Below are 24044 nucleotides of genomic sequence, written 5' to 3' on the forward strand. Positions count from 1 at the left end.
AAAAACAGCAAACAGATGCATACAACACAGGCTCCATTGCAATGTAGTGTCAGAGTTCAGGAAGGGAGAGAATGAATGCCTCTGAAGCCGACTTTAATCCAGAGGATTTCACATCCCAGAGTATCTTCACTCAGGAGGATGGTTGACCATCCACGCTGGTTTGTGGACAATATTGATGCAGACTTACTACCACCGTGTTCCCTGAGGAAAACACTCCACTATATCTAAACCACTGTGTTCCCTGAGGAAAACACTCCACTATATCTAAACCACCGTGTTCCCTGAGGAAACACTCCACTATATCTAAACCACAGTGTTCCCTGAGGAAACACTCCACTATATCTAAACCACCGTGTTCCCTGAGGAAACACTCCACTATATCTAAACCACTGTGTTCCCTGATGGAAACACTCCACTATATCTAAACCACCGTGTTCCCTGAGGAAACACTCCACTATATCTAAACCACCGTGTTCCCTGATGGAAACACTCCACTATATATTTTTTTTTATCATCCACTTTTTCTCCATATTTTTCTATTTTTCTCCCATCCCAATTTCGTAATTCCAATTCTCCCCTCCCCTGTCTTGAATGTTGCTAGACTATGCCTCCCACTGGTTGGCTGTAGTGAGGATAGAAGCCTTGCATCACGTGTCCCCTCCGGTACACGAGGAGGCAGCCTGTCGCATCTTTTCACCAGACGCTCGAACTCTCAGTGGCGAGGAGTAACACGTGGGAGGCTCACGCTGCCCCCGATACTTCCTGTTTCTGCTGTACAGGCGTCACCCAACCGACCTGTAGGAGTCTCTGTCCACAACGTCCAATCCCCACCCACTGGCTTTCCCACCCTCTAACACTGCCAATTGTGTTAGTATGACGGCCGGCCAAGCCGGAAGCAATGCCGAGAGCTGGGCTCGATACCAGTCAGGGTTAGACATTAACATTTTTTTTCAAGGGCTTTTTTTGCCCCCCTTAATTGATTTTCGGGGGCTTTTTTGTATTTGGGGGGCACTGAATTTCTATGATAAACGGTAGGGGTGGGACGGTTCACAAAATGGATGGTTTGGTTCGTATCACGATTTTGGGGTCACGGTTTTCAGTTCGATATACGTTAATTTTTATTAAAAAAAAATGTAACACTCAAATCTAAACATGCTTCTCATTTATTAAAAATAAAATAAAAGGTTTACAGTGTTTACAGCCTTAAATAATGTTTGGCACACAAAGACCGAACTGACTGAAAAATATATTGTCAAAGTATTAACTTAGTGCAAACAAACAATATGCTCAGCCAGCACTAGACTTTCCTTTCTTTAATATAAACACACAAAAACAATGTCAACCATGTTTAAATTCCCTGATTGTCAGTTCTTAATGGAAAGATTCGTTTTCTGCTTGAAATTATTATGTTTCTGTCTACATTTATTTAGACTAACATTATTTAAATATTGAGTGCAACTGTGGTGGATTACGTAATTCGGTGAGTTGGAACTATCTATGGGTTGGCGCGGGTCCCCACGGACATTTTAGCGTGTGGCACCTTCAGCTCTGGTAACGTTAGGAGGAGTTCATAACATCAACATGCAGTGGGACAGCGGTAATAGTCCCGGTTGGAGTTAGTAAAACACAGTTGTATGTTAGCCTTCTTGGATGTTGAATAAACGCCTATCATTGTTTTTAAACATCCCGCCTCTCAGACTCCCATTTCCTCCTCTGCTACAGTAGCTACGGTGACATTTCATTGACTGTACAGTATTAGCTTGCGGGCTGCGTCGGGCTACCATAGTTAAAACGTGCGTTGTTTTGTACAAACTGCTAACGCTATGGCAAGATGTGTGTATGCCTATGTAATGTTAATGGCTATGTTTTTAAAGTCGTAATGAAGATTGATTTATATTGTGCGTGCCATTTTTACTAGGGGTGGGACGATACATCGATCCAGATCGATACATCGATGTAATTATCAACGATCGAATCGGATCGATGCGATGTAATAAGATCGATTCATATCGATACTCTTATTTTGAAAATCCTGTGGCGAGTCTCATAACTGATTGTGTTAAATGGGCATATGATATCATCTCATATCGATCGCAGGCACCTGAATCTAATCGTATCGTATTGTATCGTGAGAGACTTTGTGATATCGGCAAATATCGTATCGTTGTCCAAAGAATCGATATCGTATCGTATCATGATGAAACTGGTGATTCCCACCCCTAATTTTTACACAAACTGACTAGCACCTGGCTGCAGCTGGACCCTATTGGGCTGCAGTGCTGCTGCTGCTGCCTGCAGCCAGTGCAGAACACCGGCTCCGCCAAATGAATTTTTTTATTTGCGCGTCATCTGAACCGTACGATACACAGACGCTCCATTACCGGATACATATATATATATAATTAGTAAACTGTCGGGGGCATTAAGTGCCCCCCTTAACTGATTTTCGAGGGCATTTTGTCCATTTTCAAGGGCATTATGCCCCAAGCTCCAGTTAATTTCGAACCCTGATACCAGTATCTCCTGCGTTAGTGGCGAGCGCCTTGCCCGCTGCGCCACCCAGCCGCCAACACTCCACTATATCTTAACCACCGTGTTCCCTGAGGAAAACACTCCACTATTATCTCAACCACAGTGTTCCCTGATGGAAACACTCCACTATATCTTGGCGTCGGTTACACAGTGGTATTTTCGTTTTGTTTTCAAGGTCAGTTTCGCTTTCCAGAACGCAACGTAATGGCAGGCAAGTTAGACATTTGTTTTGCGACCTGAGCACAGTGATGTAGTACAATGCCAAAGCAGTAGGTGGCGAACATAAAGGCAATTTTCAACCAATCAGACAACTTGAATGTGCCAATACACTTCCTGCAAAAAAACAACAAACCACCATCTTTAAATGCCTCCGTGAGCCATTTAGCCAACAGCATTTATTTTTCAGCAAAGAAAGTGCAATAAAAGTGCAATAAACAAAACGGATACATTCACTGTGTGTTCTGCCTCTCATTTGTTGATGAAACGAAACTAACATCAACACAATTGACCACCAAGAGCGGAGTTTAGTCTCATCATCGCCGATTTTGTTAGCTTATGTGCTAACGTGATAGGGATATGCCATTATAACAGTATAGCATTGTGGCTAGGAGCTAACGTTAGCTCACGTTAGCCAGCCAGCACCAAACTGATGATATCAGGAGCTATCAGTAGCTAGATAACATTAGACAACGCCTCATGTATTAAACAAAGGTGAATAGATGACTGGGCCATTTTGTTTAATGCTTGTTAAGATTGAAAAGAGGAGCTCTGAGCTAACAGGGTCTGGTAGCTACGGCAGGTAGCTAACGTTAGCTCACGTTAGCCAGCTGCTCATGCAATCGTTAATGCTAGCAGAATGAATGGATGTAAACTTTATTTAACAGATTGCAGAATGGGTACAATACAATACAGCTCAATACAAACAATTGTTAAGGGAATGCAGACTGTTGTAGCTTGGACTGGGCTCCTTATAACAATAACTTGACAACACATGGTCACCGGACGTTGGTGAGGGCACGCAGATGTCGGTATCTACTGCGCATGGGCGTTGAGCAACAACGGCTCAGCGCAGATTACATGACACGTTGTCGGCGAATTTTGGCGAGTATCCAAAACGGAAACACAATTTCAGCGTTGTCAGTAGGGCAACGCGTTATCCTGCCAAAACGGCATTTCTATTTAACTGGGACAGCAAACGTAATTATTCAGCAACAAAACAAAAACAAAAAACCCCTGTGTAACCATGGCCTTGCCCTTAACCACTGTGTTCCCTGAGGAAAACACTCCACTATTATCTTAACCACAGTGTTCCCTGATGGAAACACTCCACTATATCTAAACCACCGTGTTCCCTGATGGAAACACTCCACTATATCTAAACCAATGTGTTCCCTAAGGAAAACACTCCACTATATCTAAACCAATGTGTTCCCTAAGGAAAACACTCCACTATATCTAAACCACTGTGTTCCCTAATGGAAACACTCCACTATATATAAACCACTGTGTTAGTGTGTTCCCTGATGGAAACACTCCACTATATATAAACCACTGTGTTAGTGTGTTCCCTGATGGAAACACGCCACTATATATAAACCACTGTGTTAGTGTGTTCCCTGATGGAAACACTCCACTATATATAAACCACTGTGTTCGTGTGTTCCCTAATGGAAACACTCCACTATATATAAACCACTGTGTTAGTGTGTTCCCTGATGGAAACACTCCACTACTATATATAAACCACTGTGTTAGTGTGTTCCCGGATGGAAACCCTCGACTATATCTTAACCAATGTGTTCCCGGATGGAAACCCTCCACTATATCTAAACCAATGTGTTCCCTAAGGAAAACACTCCACTATATCTAAACCACAGGAACAAGGCATTCCAGAGATTTTTTCCTTATTATGAAGGGGCTTAAAGCCAAGGAGTGAACAGTTCAAATCAATACATTTGCATATTAAAGGAATACTGCCGTCAGCACAATAGTAAAGAGACATTAGTATGCAGAGACGTGACCAAGCATGAGGCTGTTATTCAAGCATACCATACTCAATCCATATAGACAACACAGGAAACGTCTCTTACCAACCTGGTTCTGCCCACGTCGGTATGTTACGTAAGTGCATAGGCTCAGGCTGTAGACAAACATGCTGACAGAGTAATGTTACAAACATGTTGACAAGAGGGCCAACGTGACCCGAGAATGTGGCATTTGTGCACTGGTGTTTGAATAATGAATTATCGCTTTACAATTATCATTACAAAAGGTAAATGTGATAATATACTGTAAGTAGTTGTGGATTTCAGTTTCAGGTCACACTGTCCAGCCGTAGACTGTAGCAGCATACTGAGCAGGTAGTAGTGACAATAATGACTGTCACTTATCTCCAATAGTGGACTCTAAAACTGAAACAGCCAGCAACCACTAGCAATAAGTGGGTATTTAATTCCAGGTGACCAAATTGTGATCATAAATAACTGAAGCTGCAGGTCTATTCAATGTTTGTGTTATAAATAAAAATCCAATAATAAAAATATATAAAAATAACTGCCATTAGACTAATCTTACAAAGACAGTCATCGTAGGGCGGTCAGGTGGCATAGCGGAGATTGCGTTCGTCACCAACGCCGGAGACGCTAGGATTCGCCTGTTCGAATCCAGCTCCCGGCGTGTCACCAGCTTGGCTGGCCGTTCACACTAATACAATTGGCAGTATTAGAGGGTGGGAAAGCTGGCGGGGTGGGTCCAGGTCGTTGTAAACAACGACTCCTACAGTTCGGTCGGGGCGCCTGCTCAGCGCGGATAGGATCTAAGGGGGGTAGTGTGATCCTTCCACACGTTACACCCTCTCAGTGAGGCTGAGGTTAGACTAGTGTATTCCTGGCGTTTTTTTATACGTTTTTGACGACGTATCATGTCCTATCTACACAGAAACGCGTTTTTTGGCGTTTTTTTGTGGATACGGCTGAAACGCAAAATTGTGTTTGCGTTTGGAGATACGCAAAAAAAACGCCAGGAATACAGCGTGTAGTCAGCACGGAGCAGTTGTTGCGAAAACGCCCATGCGCAGTAGATACCATCTGCGTGCCCTTCCTGTGTACAGTGTGTGTGTGTTTGGGACAGAGGCAGAGCTCCGTGTCCCAAATAGCTTCAGCTACCATGTGTTGTCAAGTTATTGTTATAAGGACCCCAGTCCAAGCTACAACAGTCTGCATTCCCTTAACAATTGTTTGTATTGAGCCGTATTGTATTGTACCCATATGCAATATGGTAAATAAAGTTTACATCCATTCATTCTGCTAGCATTACCGATTGCATGAGCTGGCTAACGTGAGCTATCAGGATTCAGACCCTGTTAGCTCAGAGTTCCTCTTTCAACTTAACAAGCATTAAACAAAATGGCCCAGTCATCTATTCACCTTTGTTTAATACACACAGCGTTGTCTCTAATGTTATCTAACTACTGATAGCTCGCGATATCATCAGTTTCGTGCTGGCTAAGTAGCGTGAGCTAACGTTAGCTTCTAGCCACAATGCTAGCTTCTAGCCCTAACAATGCTACCGATCGTTTTTAGACTAAAACTATCCGCTCTTGGTGGTCACTTGTGTTGATGTTAGTTTTGTTTCATCAACAAATGACAAGCAGAACACACAGTGAATGTATCCGTTTTGTTTATTGCACTTTTATTAGGCTTTGCTGGAAAATTATTGCTGCATTGAGTAAACAAGATGGTGGCGCGGCATAGGCTGCCTTATTGACATTTTCTGGTGGAGCTTCCACCAGGAAGTGTATTGGCACATTCGTTCTGATTGGTTGAAATTGCCTTCATGTTTGCCACCTACTGCCACCTACTGCTTTGGCAGTGTACTACATCAGTGTGCTTGGCTGACAAAAACGAAAAAAAAACGAAAGTGTGACTCGAGGCGCATGACGTCGCGGCGATACGCGGCGATGCGTATAAGAAAACAATACGAAGATGATACGAAAGGTGTAACCTCAGCCTGAGAGTCCGCGCTGCCAGGTGAAAAGAAGCGATTGATTGGCTAGACGTGTGTCGGAGGAAGCACGTGATAGCCTCCACTCTCCCAGACCGACTGTGGGGGATAAGTGCGCAGCGACCAGGAAGGGGATTGGGAATTGGCATAACGACTAACATTGGGATGGGAGAAAATCGGAGGAAAAAGGAGGGGGGGAAAGATTTATAATATAAAAAAAAAAAAAAAAAAAAAAAATCATCGTGAGTTTATGGTTGAAACATTGGAAGGTCGCAACAAGAATTCCTTCTGGAAGGACACATTTTGTGGGATTTATGAACTCATCCAGTCATCCAGAATTCAAGCACATGTCCAAATCATGAAATGTGAACATGCTGGACCAATTACTGTAAAACAATCCACCTATAGCCAACAGGACAGCATATACAGTCTTAACAATGACCTCGTTTACACAATGCCACCAAACCGTGATGACAAAATTGCATAATTACTATGGTAAAAGAAGACACCATCTGTTAAGTTAGCTTGAAAGGCCTCCTATCGTCATTCTGTCAGATTTGATGGTGATGATTAAAACCATGTGAAATTCACCAGGGATTTTCCACTTCGGTTAAACCACCTCTAGCCCACCAGCTCCATTCCTTACCATCACGTTTGCCATAAAACATGAAAGACTAATGACGACATTTTGCACTCCTAAGTATAGTAGCATGTGAAACCAGGTCACTGTGAAATCTCTGCATGGTCTGATGCTAAATTAGTGCAATGTGGCTTACAGAGCAGATATCTGTTAAATAAACAATCCGCTATGCACAACGTATAACATTAGTACATGGTTACGTAATGAGTTTTTACTCCATTGAGAGATCTGGAATTATGATTAAGCAGGTTTGCAAACAAAGTATTGCGCTAGGCTTTTATTATTATACTGTAACATTGAGGAAAGTGCATTACAGTAAAGTAGAGCTGGTTGGGACTCTTAATCAAGCAAGACTTTGTATTACTCATGTTGTTACTTTCTTCCACACTGAGTGAGTTCTTGAAAAGCCCCGCTCTGATAAGCACTACGTTTAAAGAGGTCCCTCTGCGTGATTGCATGCGTGAAACACAATTTTCTAGATTTGTCGATTAAATCAACAAATCGATTAGTCAGGACAAAAATCCTACGACTTTTGATCGACCGAGTTCTTTAGGTCGAGGACAGCCGTACAGCAATGACTGTTTTAGATACAATCTCTACCAGACCATACAGTAAATAGGCCAATTCATGATTCATTATAACAAGCCCGGTCATAGTCCCCTGACGACAGCAGCGCCAGGCCAAGCAAGTGGACACAAAGAAATGGAGGGGCGCCATCCCAGACGGAGCGCGCTAAACTCCCTGTCCCCATTGTCTGCTGATAGTGGGGACAATACTGGACAACGCTGGGATATGTGCAAACTCCTCCATGCTCCACGCCAGTGATGCACCAGCCCTAATCACAACCCCCCCCCCCCCCCCCCCTAACACTGGGATGATGTCATCCCCCCACCTCAGCCAGACCTTCAATGCAACCAAGCAGAGAGGAACAAGTCCTACAAAGGAGGTTCTCCTATTGAGAAACAAGCCGACGGCAGGAAATCAGATACCCCTCTCGGCGCATCTGTGTCACAAATCAAAGGGACAACGCGGTCATCTCACCCTGTGTGCTCCTAACTGAGAAAGTCTTCAAACACAAGTACAAGTCTGCATCTGCCAAAAACAAGGGCTACTTTTGCAGCTTTATATATATATATATATATATATATATATATATATATATATATATATATATATATATATATATATAAAATAAAGAAAAAAAACATTAATGAAAATTGAAAATATTTGCCAAGTTTTCCCAACATTTATTTAATATTTTCTAAATAATGGGCATGGACTGTTAAACTGTGTGTGTCCCATAAAGGGTTTCATGGTTAAGAGAGAAAGAGCTAGTAGGACAGGTCACTGGGCTCTAAGCACCACAGGTCCCCGTGTCCAAAGGAAAGACTCCATACTTCACTGGAAAACAGGAGAGGGGAGACAGTTGCACTTTAGAACTTTATGCGCTGCCCCTCCCCCCATCTTCGCTCCACAAAAGGGACCTTACCCCTTGTCCCCACCCACAAGGAATTTCTCAGGCATTGCTGGGCTCACCATGACAACTGGGTGCTTAACAAAGCATTTCTCTTAGGCATTCTTCCTTTCACAGGGGAGAGAGAGGGAACAACAGTCAAAAGGAGAGAGAGGGAGGGGGGTAGAAAAGAAAGAGGGTGGAGAACCCTGGACTGATGGGAGGGACAGTGGAGGTTATGGGGGTGAGAACCGTGGACACGGGGAGATAGGAGGGGGGTGACAAGACGAATACGAAGTGGGACGAAGTGGGAGAGAGACGGGGGGGATCAAGGTGATGCCAGAAGGGGAAAGCAAGGGTAGGGTTGCCAGGTGTATGATAATTATCGCATTTGTATGATAATTTTCCCTCTGCACACCTATTATGTTCTATTGGTTAGAACTTGTAAACGATCACCCCCCCCCCCCCCCCCCACCCCCCCAAAACACCAAAAAAGAAAGTGTAAGCCCCTGGTACAATAATTTAACATTTCCCAGCTGGCAACACTGAGCGAGAGCGACAGTGCTACAAGCATTCCCTGCAAGCCTGATAGTGTGACTAAACGCGATCTTGACGGGCAAGTGAAGCATGAAGAATGAAAGGGGCACATACATTACACATGACTCTAGTCACTCACTTGCACAACACACACAAGATATAACTATGAATCAACTATTGGGAGAAAAGAAATTCAAGGTATGGAATGCAACACGAGACAGAAAGATTAACTGCTGTGGCATCTCATGTATGAACCCCTACCTTAACCCCAACCTCACTGGACCTCATGCCCCATAAACCACCCATTGGACGTGGGATCGGTGGGATATCAAGATTTTTAGCAAGTCCCGCTGTGAAACACTTTCGAGAGAAAAGTAATCAGAGAAGTACAGCTGGTTGAGGTCACGACCCCCAGTCTCATGCAACTCTCCATCCATCAGCTAATATTACAGCCAGTTAAACCCTAAACAGACAAACCCCAGAGAAATTCCATCCACAGAGAGCTTAAAGTCTTAATAGACTGTAATGCAATTATACTGACTGGGCCTGGCTCTGCGCCGATTTCGATGCGATGAAGAAGAGAGTGGCTTCCTCCATTAAGATTCCACTCTAGTGTTATCTTATGCAAGGATAACGTCAGTGCAGGGGGGGGGGAAGACACCTCACAAAACACCATTCAACCACATCAAATTTTATAGACTGTGAGTGTGAGTGTGTGTGTGTAACTGGGGAAAAGCCTTTGAATATTTAAAACAAGTTGTCTACATACAAGTCCAGTTCAGTGTTCTATAGAAAACACGGGGCATATTCAGCCATGTCTACATAGGGTCAAACAATGAAAACATGTGTATGAGATTTGAATAGCAAATCACTACACAATAGAATAGAGATGTCCTCCGGTATAGGGTCCGGTCTCACCGAGCTTCAGCATAAAAGGCACCACTTTACATCGAGTTGGGTAACAGACCCCAAATAGGGGTTTAAAATGTTGCATTTGTGGACAAATTACATTACTACAGTAATTCGAATTTCTCAACTGACTGAAAGGGCAGTTTGCCATCAAGTGCAGTTGTGCGACAGGTTATGGTGCCGGAGGCCAGCTGACCCAGAGGTCAATAGGTCAGAGGGCTCCCCGAGTGACGGCAGAGGAGCATCCTGAACCGCTTCAGGCCAGTGTATTCAGCGATACTCTAGACAGCGACCAATAACAGAAAATAAACACAGACACCAACATGTAATTTGTGACCTTCTGCAACAGCCTGCAGTGTGATCTCAGGCCAATTAATATGTTACTATTTGTGGAGGGAGGGGGATGTTGGCGTACAAGAGTGGGAGCAGGGTTAGAATATTGGCTCCACATGAAACGAAGGACTACCTGCAATTCGTGCGCCATGGTAACAAAGTTTCAAGGATGAAAGGAGAGGAAACAATCTATACCCTCTAATGCAAACACCTGTTTATGCATGCTCACGCCTGCCCCAGGACAGTAGCTCAGCTCCCCCAGTATGTCAACACCGGAGCGACAGATCCCAGGAATCAGACGCAGCTCAGCTAATCCCAGAGCCTCCGACAAGCCTCCCATCCTGCCGTGTGATCAGAATTCTCATCAGAAGCCCTTCTTTCCTGGGTTGCCGTGACTTCTACCTTCACGTTGAGAGAGAGAGGCAAAGAACCCAACAACGGACAACCCCATAAATCTGTAATTAGCACTGCTTACATACTATACAACTCCCGCCACCCGCCAAATGCGGGTAGAATTCAGCAGTGGCATGTAACTCTGTCACTCTTACTAGTCACTTTGGTGGCTGACCTTTTGGTGGCTAATAAAAAGGTGTTTTTATTTTTTTGCCTCTCTGTGTAAAAAAATAAAAATAAAAAAAAGCACTTCCCTTTGTGTCGTTCTGAAGCGGACACACAAACGTCATTGTTGAAAACTATCTTTCCATTTGGACCCCCGGAAATATTTGTTATAATTTGTGGAAAATTGTGAATCAAGAGAAACGGGATAAGGTAAAAAAAATAAAAATAAAATAAGGCACACGATTCAGAGTTTTGTCTCCATGTCTCAGCGACGCCCAGGGTGCTCTGTGACCAGATGGTCTGGCCTCCGTTCTGACCGGATCTCTATGACCCTGTGCCATGGAGAAAGTGGACCTGGAAAGAGGTGTGGTGCTGCCCTAAGTGTAATGTACACAAGCACACACGTTCACACACTGTCAACAGGAGGTCAGAAGAACCCATTAACACACAGCCCCTCTGACCTCTCTCTCTCTCCCTGGTTGAAGAAAGACAATGACAATGACAAACACAAACACATTTTTGGCTGGTGAAAATGCTGAGTGGCTAGTGACTTTGGAAAACCACTAGCCACAATGATCGCCAAAAAGTTTACGTCAAGCCCTGCTTACAGCTGTAATCTGCACAGTAGCAATTAATCCACACATCGGCACCAACAATATGGTGTGTCTAATCCGGCCCATTAAACAGACTCCTTCCTCCTGCACTTGTACAGCTGTGGGCCCCACTCACTGCATGGCACACAGCTGTAAATCTGGCTCCCTCACTGGCAGAAGAACACATAGGACTACACCGAGGAAGCAGGACAGACATATCCTGTCCTATCAAATGTTTTATATCCGTTTCAATTGATACAAGCATATGGTAGTAATTCTCATTTCACATTCATCTAAGAGACGATGATCCTATATTATAACTGATTAACAGGGTTTATGGTTTGCTTCTTCTGGATCCTCATTAGCCGATACACAGGCAACAGACGCTAGTCTTCCTGGGGTCCAGATGACAGGATTGGGGAGAAATGGATTATATATTGCAGGATTTACATTAATGTGATTAAGGAATATTAGTATTAGTACATAAAAACATTAACATCACTGTAAAAGCAAACAAACAAAAAAAGTAGCCTACATATTACATTTAACAAAAAATTGGTGATTACCATGAATACCAGTTGAATTACTTAACATAATAGAAATTCGATTTGTGAGATTATAGGCACAAACCTTCCACAATTTAGAGTAATGGTTAATCATAGTTGTAGCTTGTCATGCTATGAATAAATTGTCTTTTTTCAATTTTCAATTTTCAATAGATCAACAGCCTCCCTACTTACAGAATTGTTAAATCTACATAATAAAAAATTAAAACACATCTTTTTGATTCTGCAGTGTGGCTGCGTTTTTCCAGGGATGTTAGTCACATGTGGAACAACATGTTGTCTGGCCTTGACAGAACCCATCAAGAGTCGTTCATCATAGGCAGCCAGTTAAGCGGGGAAAACAAAGAGAGAAGCTAATAGGAAGACCTGGGAGGTCCCTTAAGGGAGAAGTGGTATAAAAATGGGGTCAACAGCATCCATCTGCAGCAAGAGGCTCATCTCTCTTCCTCGTCTCCCTCTCCAGTCCCTCTCTAATGATCTGCTATTGCACAGGATCTCCACCTCTTCCCCAATACATCCCATTTTACAACAACATGATTCTCTCTCTCCTGTCCTCCTCCCCCACACTTCCCTACATCTCCATCTTCCTCTCCACACAGCAGGGGTGCTGACATATATACCCCAGCAGGTGCGAGACGCTCAACGAAACAAGGCCTCTAATTGGTCCTTGGCAGAGTCACAGCTGTTGCCCCCAACCAGAGCCTGAGGATGAGGTCTTGTGCCTGCCTCTGAAAAGACAGCCCACTATTGTCCTCCCAGAGAAGCAGGCGGCTATCTCATCTACCACTTGCGACTCCTCCTCTTTTAAGGACGCTCCAGGGAGGTCAGATAGTAAAATGAGAAGAAAAGGCAGAGCCCCGAATACAGTACATCATAACAACTAGGTTAACTATAGAGGAGGCTATCTGGCACTCAAGAGACAAACACTGTACATGTGTAAATCAACCAAACAGTGGTACGGACACCAGACTCAAACTGACATCCATTCCATGAATTCTTAATGTCTAATACACATTACCACTGGAAGACAAATCAAATATAAGGCTTCGTTCTAACAAGCCTAAATCTTGGCATGATTCGTTGGGTATGCTGCTCATCCTTAATTCACATTTTTGGAGCAAACAAAACTATCTGTAATTTTTACTGGCATGGGCAATTGAACCGTCACAGCAATTAAACACAGCACCACACTGCTTCTCATCAACAGCAAAGTTTCTGGCAGGTATATTTTGTGCAGGCCTGACGATTTTGGCCCATCACGCGTTCAATCCATTTGAGAGCTAATCCAAGTCCATAGAGCCTGGTACCACCATGTACTGTATACAACACTCTGACCCACAGCCAAGCCAACCCAAATCTGCCATTATTAAATGCTCAAAGCCCTGAAAATACACAGGGGCAGGGAATGCACTGGCTTTCATAGTGTGTTAAACGTAGGCCTGATCTAAGAATGAAATTAAATTACATAACAAAAAGGTTAACATGTTGGAAACAACCACGTCTGTTGTTTCATTCTCTGAACAAGCTATAAAAACCAGATCATAATTTTATTAAATCTTTCATACAACGGGAGGGTGGGTTTATCGACAATTATGAGAGATGAACAGTCTGTAGTCTGCGCACTGGAGTGTGTATCCTATCCTACAGGACCCAAATCACACCATCCGGCTACACACATGCCCAGATGAATGCCTATTCAAATGAAAATAGCATTGTGATCTAAATCAGTCTTGTGTAAACAAGCATACTCTTTGATAAAATGCCAAATCCCCAAAATAACCCAATGAAACCAATTTCCCTTGAAGACCTATTTTCAATAGTTGACTCTGTGTGAACCTCTGAGTGACTGAGTTTCTCTCTCTCAAATATTTTTGGATGAAGTGGCTTATCAAGATCATGCTGAATGTTAATCCTACCACATGATTCATTCCAAAACAAGGACATTATACTGGAATGCCAAAGTAAAGAAAGACATACCTAAATAATTACCCCCTTGCTACCCAGTGATCTAAAACTAAAATATATCTGAAAGAAACCTACATTTCAAAATAATCCACAGTCAGACAGCCTATATCCCTCTCGACTCTACCTCCAGTGAGGGCATGGGGCCTTGGTTGAAAGCATCAATTAAGAGATTGTTTCATGGGCCCGTTTTTACACAGCAAGAAAAGTCTGGCTTATTGGTGGCTTCATATTCTATGAGAAAGGGATAGAGACCATCACAAAGCTTGTTTCCGACCTAGTCATGAAGACAGCACCAAGCCGGCTTTTTGTTCGGTAGTGTCTACATCCTATAGCTGGGAAGGACATCTATTTTTTATTTGTAGTTAGCGGGGATGGTTATGGTAAGGTTTATAAAGAACTTCGATCTGAGCTATGGGATTTAGAAACTACCTTTTTATACTGTGTGACAAAACAAAAGTCTTCTTTATGCATTACACTACAGTACATATAATACGTTGCTTAATTTGTGTAGCTGAGCAGCAGTATTATTATTTATTTGGATCCCCATTAGTTGTTACCAAGGCAACAACTACTTCTTCTGGGGTCCACGAGTACGTGATTTTCTGTGTGAAAGTGTTAGGCCACAAGCCAGCAAGTTCGTAGCTTTATAAAAGACAGTGTGAATGGGTCTGGAACTAGCAATGCTGCATTTTTTAAATACCACTTATTTTGCAGGCTTCTCTCTGTGAAAGGGGCTAGGGTCTCACCTGATACAGATATCCTCATGGAGGCCTCCAGGGGCCTGTTGTTATCCATGGCCTGGCTCAGCTGAATCTCCCCCGTGCTCTGGTTCAGGATGACGAGATTGAGCTCATTCCCCACCTCAAAGCTGTAGTGCAGTTGGTCGGAAACATCTGGGTCGTGGGCAGGGATGCGCCCGATTACTCCAGTGGGGAAGCTGCTTGATTTATCGGTAACATAGTTGTTGAAGATTATCTGGAAGTTTTTCAGCACAGGCACATTGTCATTCTTATCCACAAGTTTGATGTGTATTGTGGCACGGCTGACGAGGGGGGCGGAGGTGGCCTGGACAACAATGATGTACTCAGACCTTGTCTCATAGTCCAGGTCGATCAAAGCCGTCAGTTCTCCTGAGAAAATGTCCAGCTGGAACACTTCTGGAATGTTCCCCTCAACTATCTGGTACATGATCTGGGCATTACTCCCTTCGTCGGGGTCTGACGCCAATATGTGAGCGACGACAACACCAATGGGACTGTTCTCTTCCACCATGATGTCAAACTCATCTTTCTCAAACACTGGGGGGTTGTCATTCACATCTAGGATGGTCACTTGGATGTTCACTGATGTTTTCAAGGCAGGAACCCCCTTATCCACAGCAAAGGCCTGCAAGCTGTACACGGGCACATTTTCTCGATCTAAACGGCGCAGTGTGCGAACAATGCCGGAGGTGGACTCAATTATGAAGTCCCCATCGCCATCCTCGCCTCCCTTGAAGGTGTAAAACACACGGCCGTTGAGCCCAGAATCTCGATCAATAGCAGACACCTGGACCACACTGGTAAACACAGGCACGTCCTCCATCACAGACCCCACATAGTGGTCTCTCTGGAACCTGGGAGAATTGTCATTCACGTCATTCACCAGTATCTCCAGGTAGGTGGTATCGGATTTCTGCGGGATGCCGTTGTCCCGAGCCGTGATGGCTAACGTATAAGAAACCTGGTCCTCATAGTCCAGCTCCATCTGCGTGGTGACAGCACCGGTATCAGTGTCGATGTCAAACTGAGGGATGCTGTCATCCATAAAGTAGGTTATACGTGCGTTCTCACCTGTATCTTCATCCGTCGCACTGATCACTACCACAGTGGTGCCCGTGGGCCTGTCCTCGTTGATGTTCACAGTGTAATGGGAACTCTGAAATACAGGGCGGTGGGTGTTGGCGTCAGTGACGTTCACATGCACCTTGGTAGTGTCAAATAGTGTGCCATCACTTGCAGTGACACTAAGGACGTACTGGCGCTCCAGCTTATAATCTAAGGGCAGCGCCAGAGTGATGAGCCCCCCTCCACTCTGACTAGTGATGGAGAACCTGTTCCTGGTGTTTCCGCTGGCTATCTGATACGTCACAACACTGTTGATGTCCTGGTCAACAGCAGACACAGTCACTACGCTTGTCCCCACAGCAGCATCCTCATTCAGCCGCATGTAGTAGGCCTTCTGAGTGAACTCTGGGTGGTTGTCGTTGACATCTAGAATAGTCATACTAATGCTAGCTGAGGAGGACATGGCTGGGTGACCTTGATCACGGGCCTCCACTCCGAAGTTGTAAAAGTCAACACTCTCCCTGTCCAACTCGGCTGCCACTATGAGCCACCCAGTGCTGTTGTTGATGGTGAAGGGGAAGTTGGGTGTGGTTTCAGTGAGGCGGTATTCCAGCCTCGAGTTATCTCCGGAGTCTGCATCGACAGCTTGGATGTGAATGATGGAGTAGCCCGGCGGCACATTCTCCAGCACAGTGGCCTGGAAAGGGGTGCTGACAAAAATGGGGGCATTATCGTTGACATCCAGCACCTGCACCGTGACCAGGCCGCTGATGTTGGACAGCGGTGGCCGTCCGCCGTCCTGAGCCCTGATTCGCAGGGTGTATTCTTTGTTAGCCTCGTAGTCCAGGTGACTCACCAGGTCCATCGTGCCAGTCTGAGCGTCAATGTAAAACTGGCCCCTAGAGTTACCACTCATGATGCTGAAGTGCACAACGGCGTTACTCCCTCTGTCCTGGTCTGATGCCATCACCTGCAGTATCTCTGTGTTGGGTGCCATGTCCTCGGGCACCTGGACCACATATCGTTTCTCACTGAACTGAGGAGCGTTGTCATTGTCGTCCTCCACCACGATGTGAACGGTTGCCGTGGCACTACGGGGACCGGGGTCGCGGCCTTGGTCGTTGGCTACGACCAACAGCATATAGGCCTCCACCTCCTCTCTGTCTACAGGACCTTTGGTCCGGATTACACCTGACCGTGGGTCAATTTCAAACACATCATTGGAGCCATTACTGTTGAGGACATGGTAAACGATGTTACCGTTGACCGGCGCGTCCCCGTCTGTGGCTCTGACAGTCAGCACCTCGTAGCCTATCTCTAGGTTCTCCCGGACACTCTCTTTATAGTCCTGTTGCTCAAACACAGGGTTGTGGTCGTTAGTGTCGCTGACTGTGATAGTGAGGGTGGCCATGGCCGTTCGCCGGGGGGTGCCGTGGTCAACCGCAGTCACACGGAACACATGGGTGTCCTTTGTCTCCCTGTCTAGAATCTCTACGGTGGAGACAGCTCCATTGGCAGGGTCCACAAAAAAAATATTGTTGGAACGGCTGTCGAACAGAGCTTCAATAAAATACTCTAGTCTGCCTGCCTCCCCCTCATCCACATCCACAGCTTTCAAAACAACAACAGGGGTTCCAGCTGGCTTATTCTCTGGCACAGACACTTGGTACATGGGAGGTTGGAACTGGGGGCTGCTGTTGGTGCTCCTCTTTTTCCTACTCACAATGCCCGAGTCAGACTGGGCAGCTCTCTCCAATAACTTCCCTAGGTGGCCCTGTCTAAAGGGACCCTGACCTACAAGCCAGTGGACTGAGATGCTGCGAGTTTTAGACCGCAGCCCATTTCCCATGAATTGGTTACAATGCAAGTCTAGTTCGAGGAGTGTGTCCCGACTCCAGCACAGTGTCTCAGACACAAACAACTCCCCCTCCGAGAAGTAAAACCCGCCGCCCCTGGTTACTTTGCAGTGGATGCGGCTGGTCACGGAGCCGGGTAAGAGATCAGTCACTGAAAATAATGCCGAACCAGCCTCATGGCATTCTAAATTATGGTTACGGGACTCAAACAAACTAATAATTTCCATATCCCATTGCTCTTTTATTTTATGTTTGTTTGAACAGTTCCTGCCATGGACATGCACATCATACTGACTGGTGAGGAGATGTCTGGAATCAGATCTATTGTCAACGCAGTCTACCACTATGTAAACCGTGAACGGGTTCGAGCGCAACGAGGAGCAGTGTATTGTGTCCGAAACGAGCACAATACCCGCCGCGGCATCAGTCCGAGTCTCAATGAAGCTCTCTGTGAATTTGGGAGCGATGACCTGATCCAAAGTGCACGCTCCCCTCTGTTCCACACTTGCGATCACTGTCCGCAGCTCCGCATCCTCACTGATGTGAACGGAGTAACAATTCGACAGTGAAATTAGTTTCGACCACCCAAAGAAAATAAACAACAAATCCCACTTGATTACGTGCATCGCTCCTCAGTTGTGTTGTTCACCGGGTTTCAAAGTAATAATTCCAGACGCCTTTTCGTTAAACTTTCCGCCTGTGTGTTTCCTTTCGCTGTAACGTATCCATCATGCTTTCAACACACTTTCGTAGGTAAATCCAGTTGTATGATGAGAGAGACCGCAGCGACCAAACCGAGGCGTAGATCCACTCCGTCCGCGCGTCTCCGTATCAATGATATAAAAATGGCTCCTGCTACCCTGCGCCTTGAGAGGCTCCTCATTATCATAAACCTGTTTCTCTCTCTCTGTGTGTGTGCGTGTGTGTGCGCGTGTGTGTGTGTGTGTGTGTGAGAGAGAGAGATCCAGCTCTGGGGGGTCGCGGGACCCTGGTAGGCTCTTCCTTGCCACTGCCAGTCCATGCACAGCAACAGCACAGGCTGCAACAAGATGATCACAATATAAACTAACAAGAACTTTTCAAATCTTGGGACAGTGGTCTATGTGGCAATCGAGCACATTGGCACATGAATCTGATATAACATAACATTTAGATTAGGATATAGCGGATTGGATACAAGCAGAGCACACACCTATGCTATGATCAGATTGGTTTTGATGTGGTGATTGATTGATTGATTGAAAAGTTTATTAACAGATTGCAGAATGGGTACAGTACAGTCCTCCTCCAACAACAATATCAACAACTGTACCTAAATGTTATTTTATTATAATACAAATAAAAAATAGATGTACATTTTAGACAAACGACGGCATCAGGCTGAATGGTTTTAGACTTTGAATACTTTATTTCATTTTTACATGACAAGTAAAGTGTCTCCACCTCTCCTATATCATTTGCAACTACCCATTTTAAGATCGTGATTAATAAAACGTTCCAATGCGTGATGGCCATACCCGCCATGTGTGCACGTGCGCATCTTCATTACAAAAGCTGTTTTTGTTTATTTATTGTTGCACGTGCGTTCTAAAAACAAAGGATTTGGATACGGTAGGGATTACAAATGACGTTCTGGACCGTTACAACACACGTCTCTTGTCTGAGATATTCTCAAAACATGTTTCCAAAAAGGTAACTCAGCAGTCAATATCTTCGAAGGATAGTTGCAAATAGTAGGAACCGAGTTGATAAATTGAGCTTCCCTGACACCTACTGGTGTAAACGTATTATTACAGCATCAAGTGAATGATTACTACTATTCATACCACTAATTTCCCCTAGTGGGTTGACGATTGTTGTATTGTATTGCAAATCAAATAAACTAATAGTGGCGCTTTCAATTCACTGTAGTAATATTCTATGCTGACTGTGTTCCTAGCGAGCCCCACTTAGTGCTGCTGTGAAGATGTGATATGTATGACTCATAGTGCAGGGAGATGAAAGAGTCCATCTCCTTCAATTATCTGGTGGTCAAATAAGTGAGTTTCAAAGCTGAAAACACCTTAACAATTGAACCGTTTAGGCCATTTAATTAAATGTATATAATAGGAGACCCCGTTACATACCTGGGTTCCATCCTAGAGGCAAATTTTTCCTGTGACAAAATGGCAACCAATGTAATAAAAAAAAGTCAACCAACGAACAAGATTCTTGTACCGGATCTCCTCTCTGGTAAACAAGAATACCCTGTCCTGAAGACTCTAAGGAGCACTCATTCAAGGGTACTACGATTATGCTTGCACCTCATGGTACCAAAGCACCTCAAAGGCACTAAAAACAAGACTACAAACATCACAAAACAAACTGGTCAGACTACTGCTTGACCTTACTCCTAAAACCCACCTCAGCCCTGCCCATTTTGACAACCTAGGATGGCTTTGATTGATTGATTGATTGAAAATTGTATTAACAGATTGCAGAATGGGTACAATACAGTACAGCTCAATATACACACACTTGTTAAGGGGATGAAGACCAGAGAAAGACTTTCGTCTTGTTTACATCAGGGTCCCCCATTTTCAATTCATCATAAAAAAGGCTAGCCTAAGAGTAGACGACACAGTACAGCAACTTGCAATGGGCCTGGTCTACAAGATACACTACACCACTACTAAGGTACCCATGTACATGTCGAAATACTTCCCAAAGGTCAGTGAATACCACGACCACAGCATCAGAGGGAGTTCCACAAATCATGTTCAACCCAGATTGGGCTCAAACCAAGGGACTAAACATGTTTCGCAATTATGCCACAACAATGTGGAATGCCCTACCCACAGCCGTAAAATAATGTGAATCCCTACCCACCTTCAAAACTGGCCGCAATTAGAAACTGACCCCGGTTTTGATTGATTGATTGAAAAGTTTATTAACAGATTGCAGAATGGGTACAGTACAGTACAGCTCAATACATACAATTGTTAAGGGGGTGCAGACCAGAGAAAGACTTTCGTCTTGTTTACATCAGGGTCCCCCATTTTCAATTCATCATAACATATATGACATACATGACATACAGATAGACAGTACTGCTACATCTATACATTTATGACATATCAGATTTGCAAATACAGTACTGTTTGTGATACAAAAGTGTCCAGAAAAGGAGTGTATATACATTTGGCGTAGAAACTGTACATTGGAGGAGGTTGGTTGGGTGGGGTGGGGTTGGGTGGGTTGGGTGAGGGCTGTACATTGGGTAGGGGACACACACACATTTTACACTGTACATTGGAATATTGACAAAGCCTTACTTGGTCATTTACTGTACAACTAGGTTAGGACATTTGTAGGGGCCAGTTTCGAATTGCAGTCTCACGTAGGTGTTTTTTGAGAGTGTTTTTGAAAGTGGGTAGTGATTCACATTCCTTTACAGCTTTAGGTAGGGCGTTCCACATTGATGTGGCATAATTGCGAAACGTGTTTAGTCCCTTGTTTGAGCCGAATCTGGGTTTTACATGATTTGTGGAGCTCCCTCTGGTGTTGTGATCGTGGTATTCACTGACCTTTGGGAAGTATTTAGACATGTACATGGGTACCTTGGTCGCGTAGTGTATCTTGTAGACCAGGCCCATTGCAAGTTGCTGTACTCTGTCGTCTACTCTAAGCCATCCTAGGTTGTCAAAGTGGGCAGGGGTGAGGTGGGTTCTAGGAGTCAGGTCAAGTAGTAGTCTGACTAGCTTGTTTTGAGATGTTTGTAATTTGTTTTTTAGTGCCTTTGAGGTGCTTTGGTACCATGAGGTGCAAGCATAGTCGTAGTACCCTTGAATGAGTGCTCCTGCTAGAGTCTTCAGGGTATTCTTGTTTACCAGAGAGGAGATCCGGTACAAGAATCGCGTTCGTTGGTTGACTTTTTTTTATTACATTGGATGCCATTTTGTCACAGGAAAGATTAGCCTCTAGGATGGAACCCAGGTAGGTAATTTCATCTTTCCTTGTGATAATATTGTCACCCACTGTAACCGAGAAGCCGTCGGTCTTGCTGAGTTTGTTATTTGAACCGAAGAGAATGGACTCTGTTTTGCCCATGTGTAATGATAGTTTGTTGTCGGCGAGCCATATGCAGATTTTGCCTAGTTCCGAGCTGAGGGCTTTTTCAACCTGTAACTTGTTCTTGTCAGAGACCAGCAGGGCTGAGTCGTCCGCAAACAGGAACAAGTTGCAGTCACAAGCTGACGACATGTCATTTGCATAAATTAGGAATAGTAGCGGTCCTAGTATGCTTCCTTGTGGAACACCACAGCTCACTGTGAGGGGGGGGGATAGGGTACCGTTTACTTCCACCATCTGTTCCCTCCCCTCCAGGTAGGATTGTATCCAGCTCACTGATAAACTATCAAAACCAATTGCTTTTAGCTTGTCAATCAGAATGGTGTGATTGACAGTGTCGAAGGCCTTTTGTAGGTCCAGCATGACCATGCCACAGTATTTGCCCGCGTCCACCTCTTGTTTGATGTGGTCGTTCAAGTAGAGAAGGCATGTGTCAGTGGAGTGGGATGTTCTGAAGCCAGATTGGAATTCGTAGATTCGATTTTTTTCCGCGAGGTACTTTTCGATCTGTTCGTATACTATTTTTTCCATGACTTTCGAGATGGATGTAAGGATAGAAACAGGGCGGTAGTTACCCGGGTCTAATTTGCTGCCCTTTTTGTGCAGGGGTGTTACTCTCGCAATTTTGAAGTCCTTGGGGACGTGTCCCTGTTTTATGGAGAGGTTTATTATGTGTGTGATGACTGGGGTGATGGCTGCTGCTGAGTCTCTGAGGAATTTGGAGGGGATGTTGTCATGGCCAGTGGCCTTGTTTGGTTGGAGGGCGCTCAGTTTTTTGAGTACCTCATCTGTAGTTACCATTTCCAGTTTGAAGTCGTCTTTGTGGACGCCTAGGTTCTTGTAGTATGCTACTATGTGTTCTACCCCATACTGCCCTGAGTGGGAGGGTAGTTTGTTTACCAGTGTTGTGGCTATGTTTGTGAAGAAAGTGTTTAAGTAATTGGCTACATCCAGCTTGTCTGTGATGAGCGTGTTGTCCGTCTTTATGTTTATGTTTGAGAACCTGGTTTTGAGTTTTTTACTGCAGCCTAGTTGATTGTTGAGTAATTTCCAAAGTTCACGTGGTTTATTTTTGTTTTCCTCGGTTTTGTCATTGATGACATTTTTTTTAGCAGTTTTGATCATGGAGTTTACGTCATTTCTTAGTCTGTTTCTTTCTAGTTTGAGTTCAGTCACGTGGTCTTGGAGTTCACTGCTCGTGCTTTTGGTAAGCTTTGACTGACTGTCCAACCCCCCCCCCCCCCCCATGTAGTTTCCTCCCCTCAAATGTATATATTCTCTTTTTGAAACCCTGTCTGTAAATAAACAGTACTGTATATTTGTATATCTTGTATGTCATAAATGTCTGGATGTAACCCCTCTGCAGCTCTGTCATGCCTCACCACCCGTCTTGAGGAGGTAAAGGCATGGTTGAACAGCAACTTCCTCCAACTAAACAGCAAAAAAACCGAGGCACTTCTCATTGGCACCCCTCACCAGGTTCAGTCTGACCTTCAACATCCACATAAAACACCTCTGCAAGACCTCATTCTATCACCTAAAAAATATATCCAAACTCCATCCCACTTTAACCCTGTCAGACGCAGAGAAGCTTGTCCATGGCTTTGTCTCCTCAAGACTGGACTACTGTAACAGACTCTTCATCGGGATTCCTGGCAAGAGCATCCAAAAGCTGCAATACATCCAGAACAGCGCTGCCAGGATCCTGATGAGATGCCGTAAACACGATCACATAACCCCCATCCTCCACTCATTACATTGGCTCCCCGTCTCAATTACAAAATCCTGATGCTCACCCATAACTGCATAAACGGACACGCACCCCTCTACCTTCAGGAACTCATCACTCCACAATCCTCCACCCGTACCCTCAGATCTGCAGGTAGCCTGCTCCCAATACCCGGCTCTGCACCATGGGTGACCGAGCTTTCTGCACGGCTGCACCACGCCTGTGGAACAGCCTCCCCATCCAGCTTAGGGCGCCAGAGCCTGGACTCTTTTAAAGCAGGGCCTGAAATCTGTTTCAAAAGGCTTTTGACTGTTAGCTTTTTATTTACATTTTTTCTTGTGCTGTTGTCTTTAATTTTCTGTTTATACTATGTTTTTAACTATGTTCTATTTTTATCTTATTTTTATTCTGTATTTTATTTTTTAACTGTTTTAA

At 44.5% G+C, this 24044-nt stretch overlaps 1 protein-coding gene across 1 annotated transcript in view; it reads right to left on the minus strand.

Annotated features, from left to right (window-relative positions):
* Window positions 1–18396, minus strand: part of celsr2 (cadherin, EGF LAG seven-pass G-type receptor 2) — a gene marked incomplete at both ends in the record, with an annotated part of 169827 nt that extends 151431 nt beyond the window's left edge. Inside the window, one exon of the mRNA XM_084315750.1 lies at window positions 14835–18396. Coding sequence (XP_084171876.1) covers window positions 14835–18396 — 3562 coding nt within the window. The remainder of the gene's footprint in view (window positions 1–14834) is intronic.
* Between the last annotated feature and the right edge of the window lie 5648 nt (window positions 18397–24044).

Source organism: Notolepis coatsorum (genome assembly GCF_963971535.1).
Source record: "Notolepis coatsorum genome assembly, chromosome: 6".
Lineage (NCBI taxonomy): Eukaryota > Metazoa > Chordata > Actinopteri > Aulopiformes > Paralepididae > Notolepis > Notolepis coatsorum.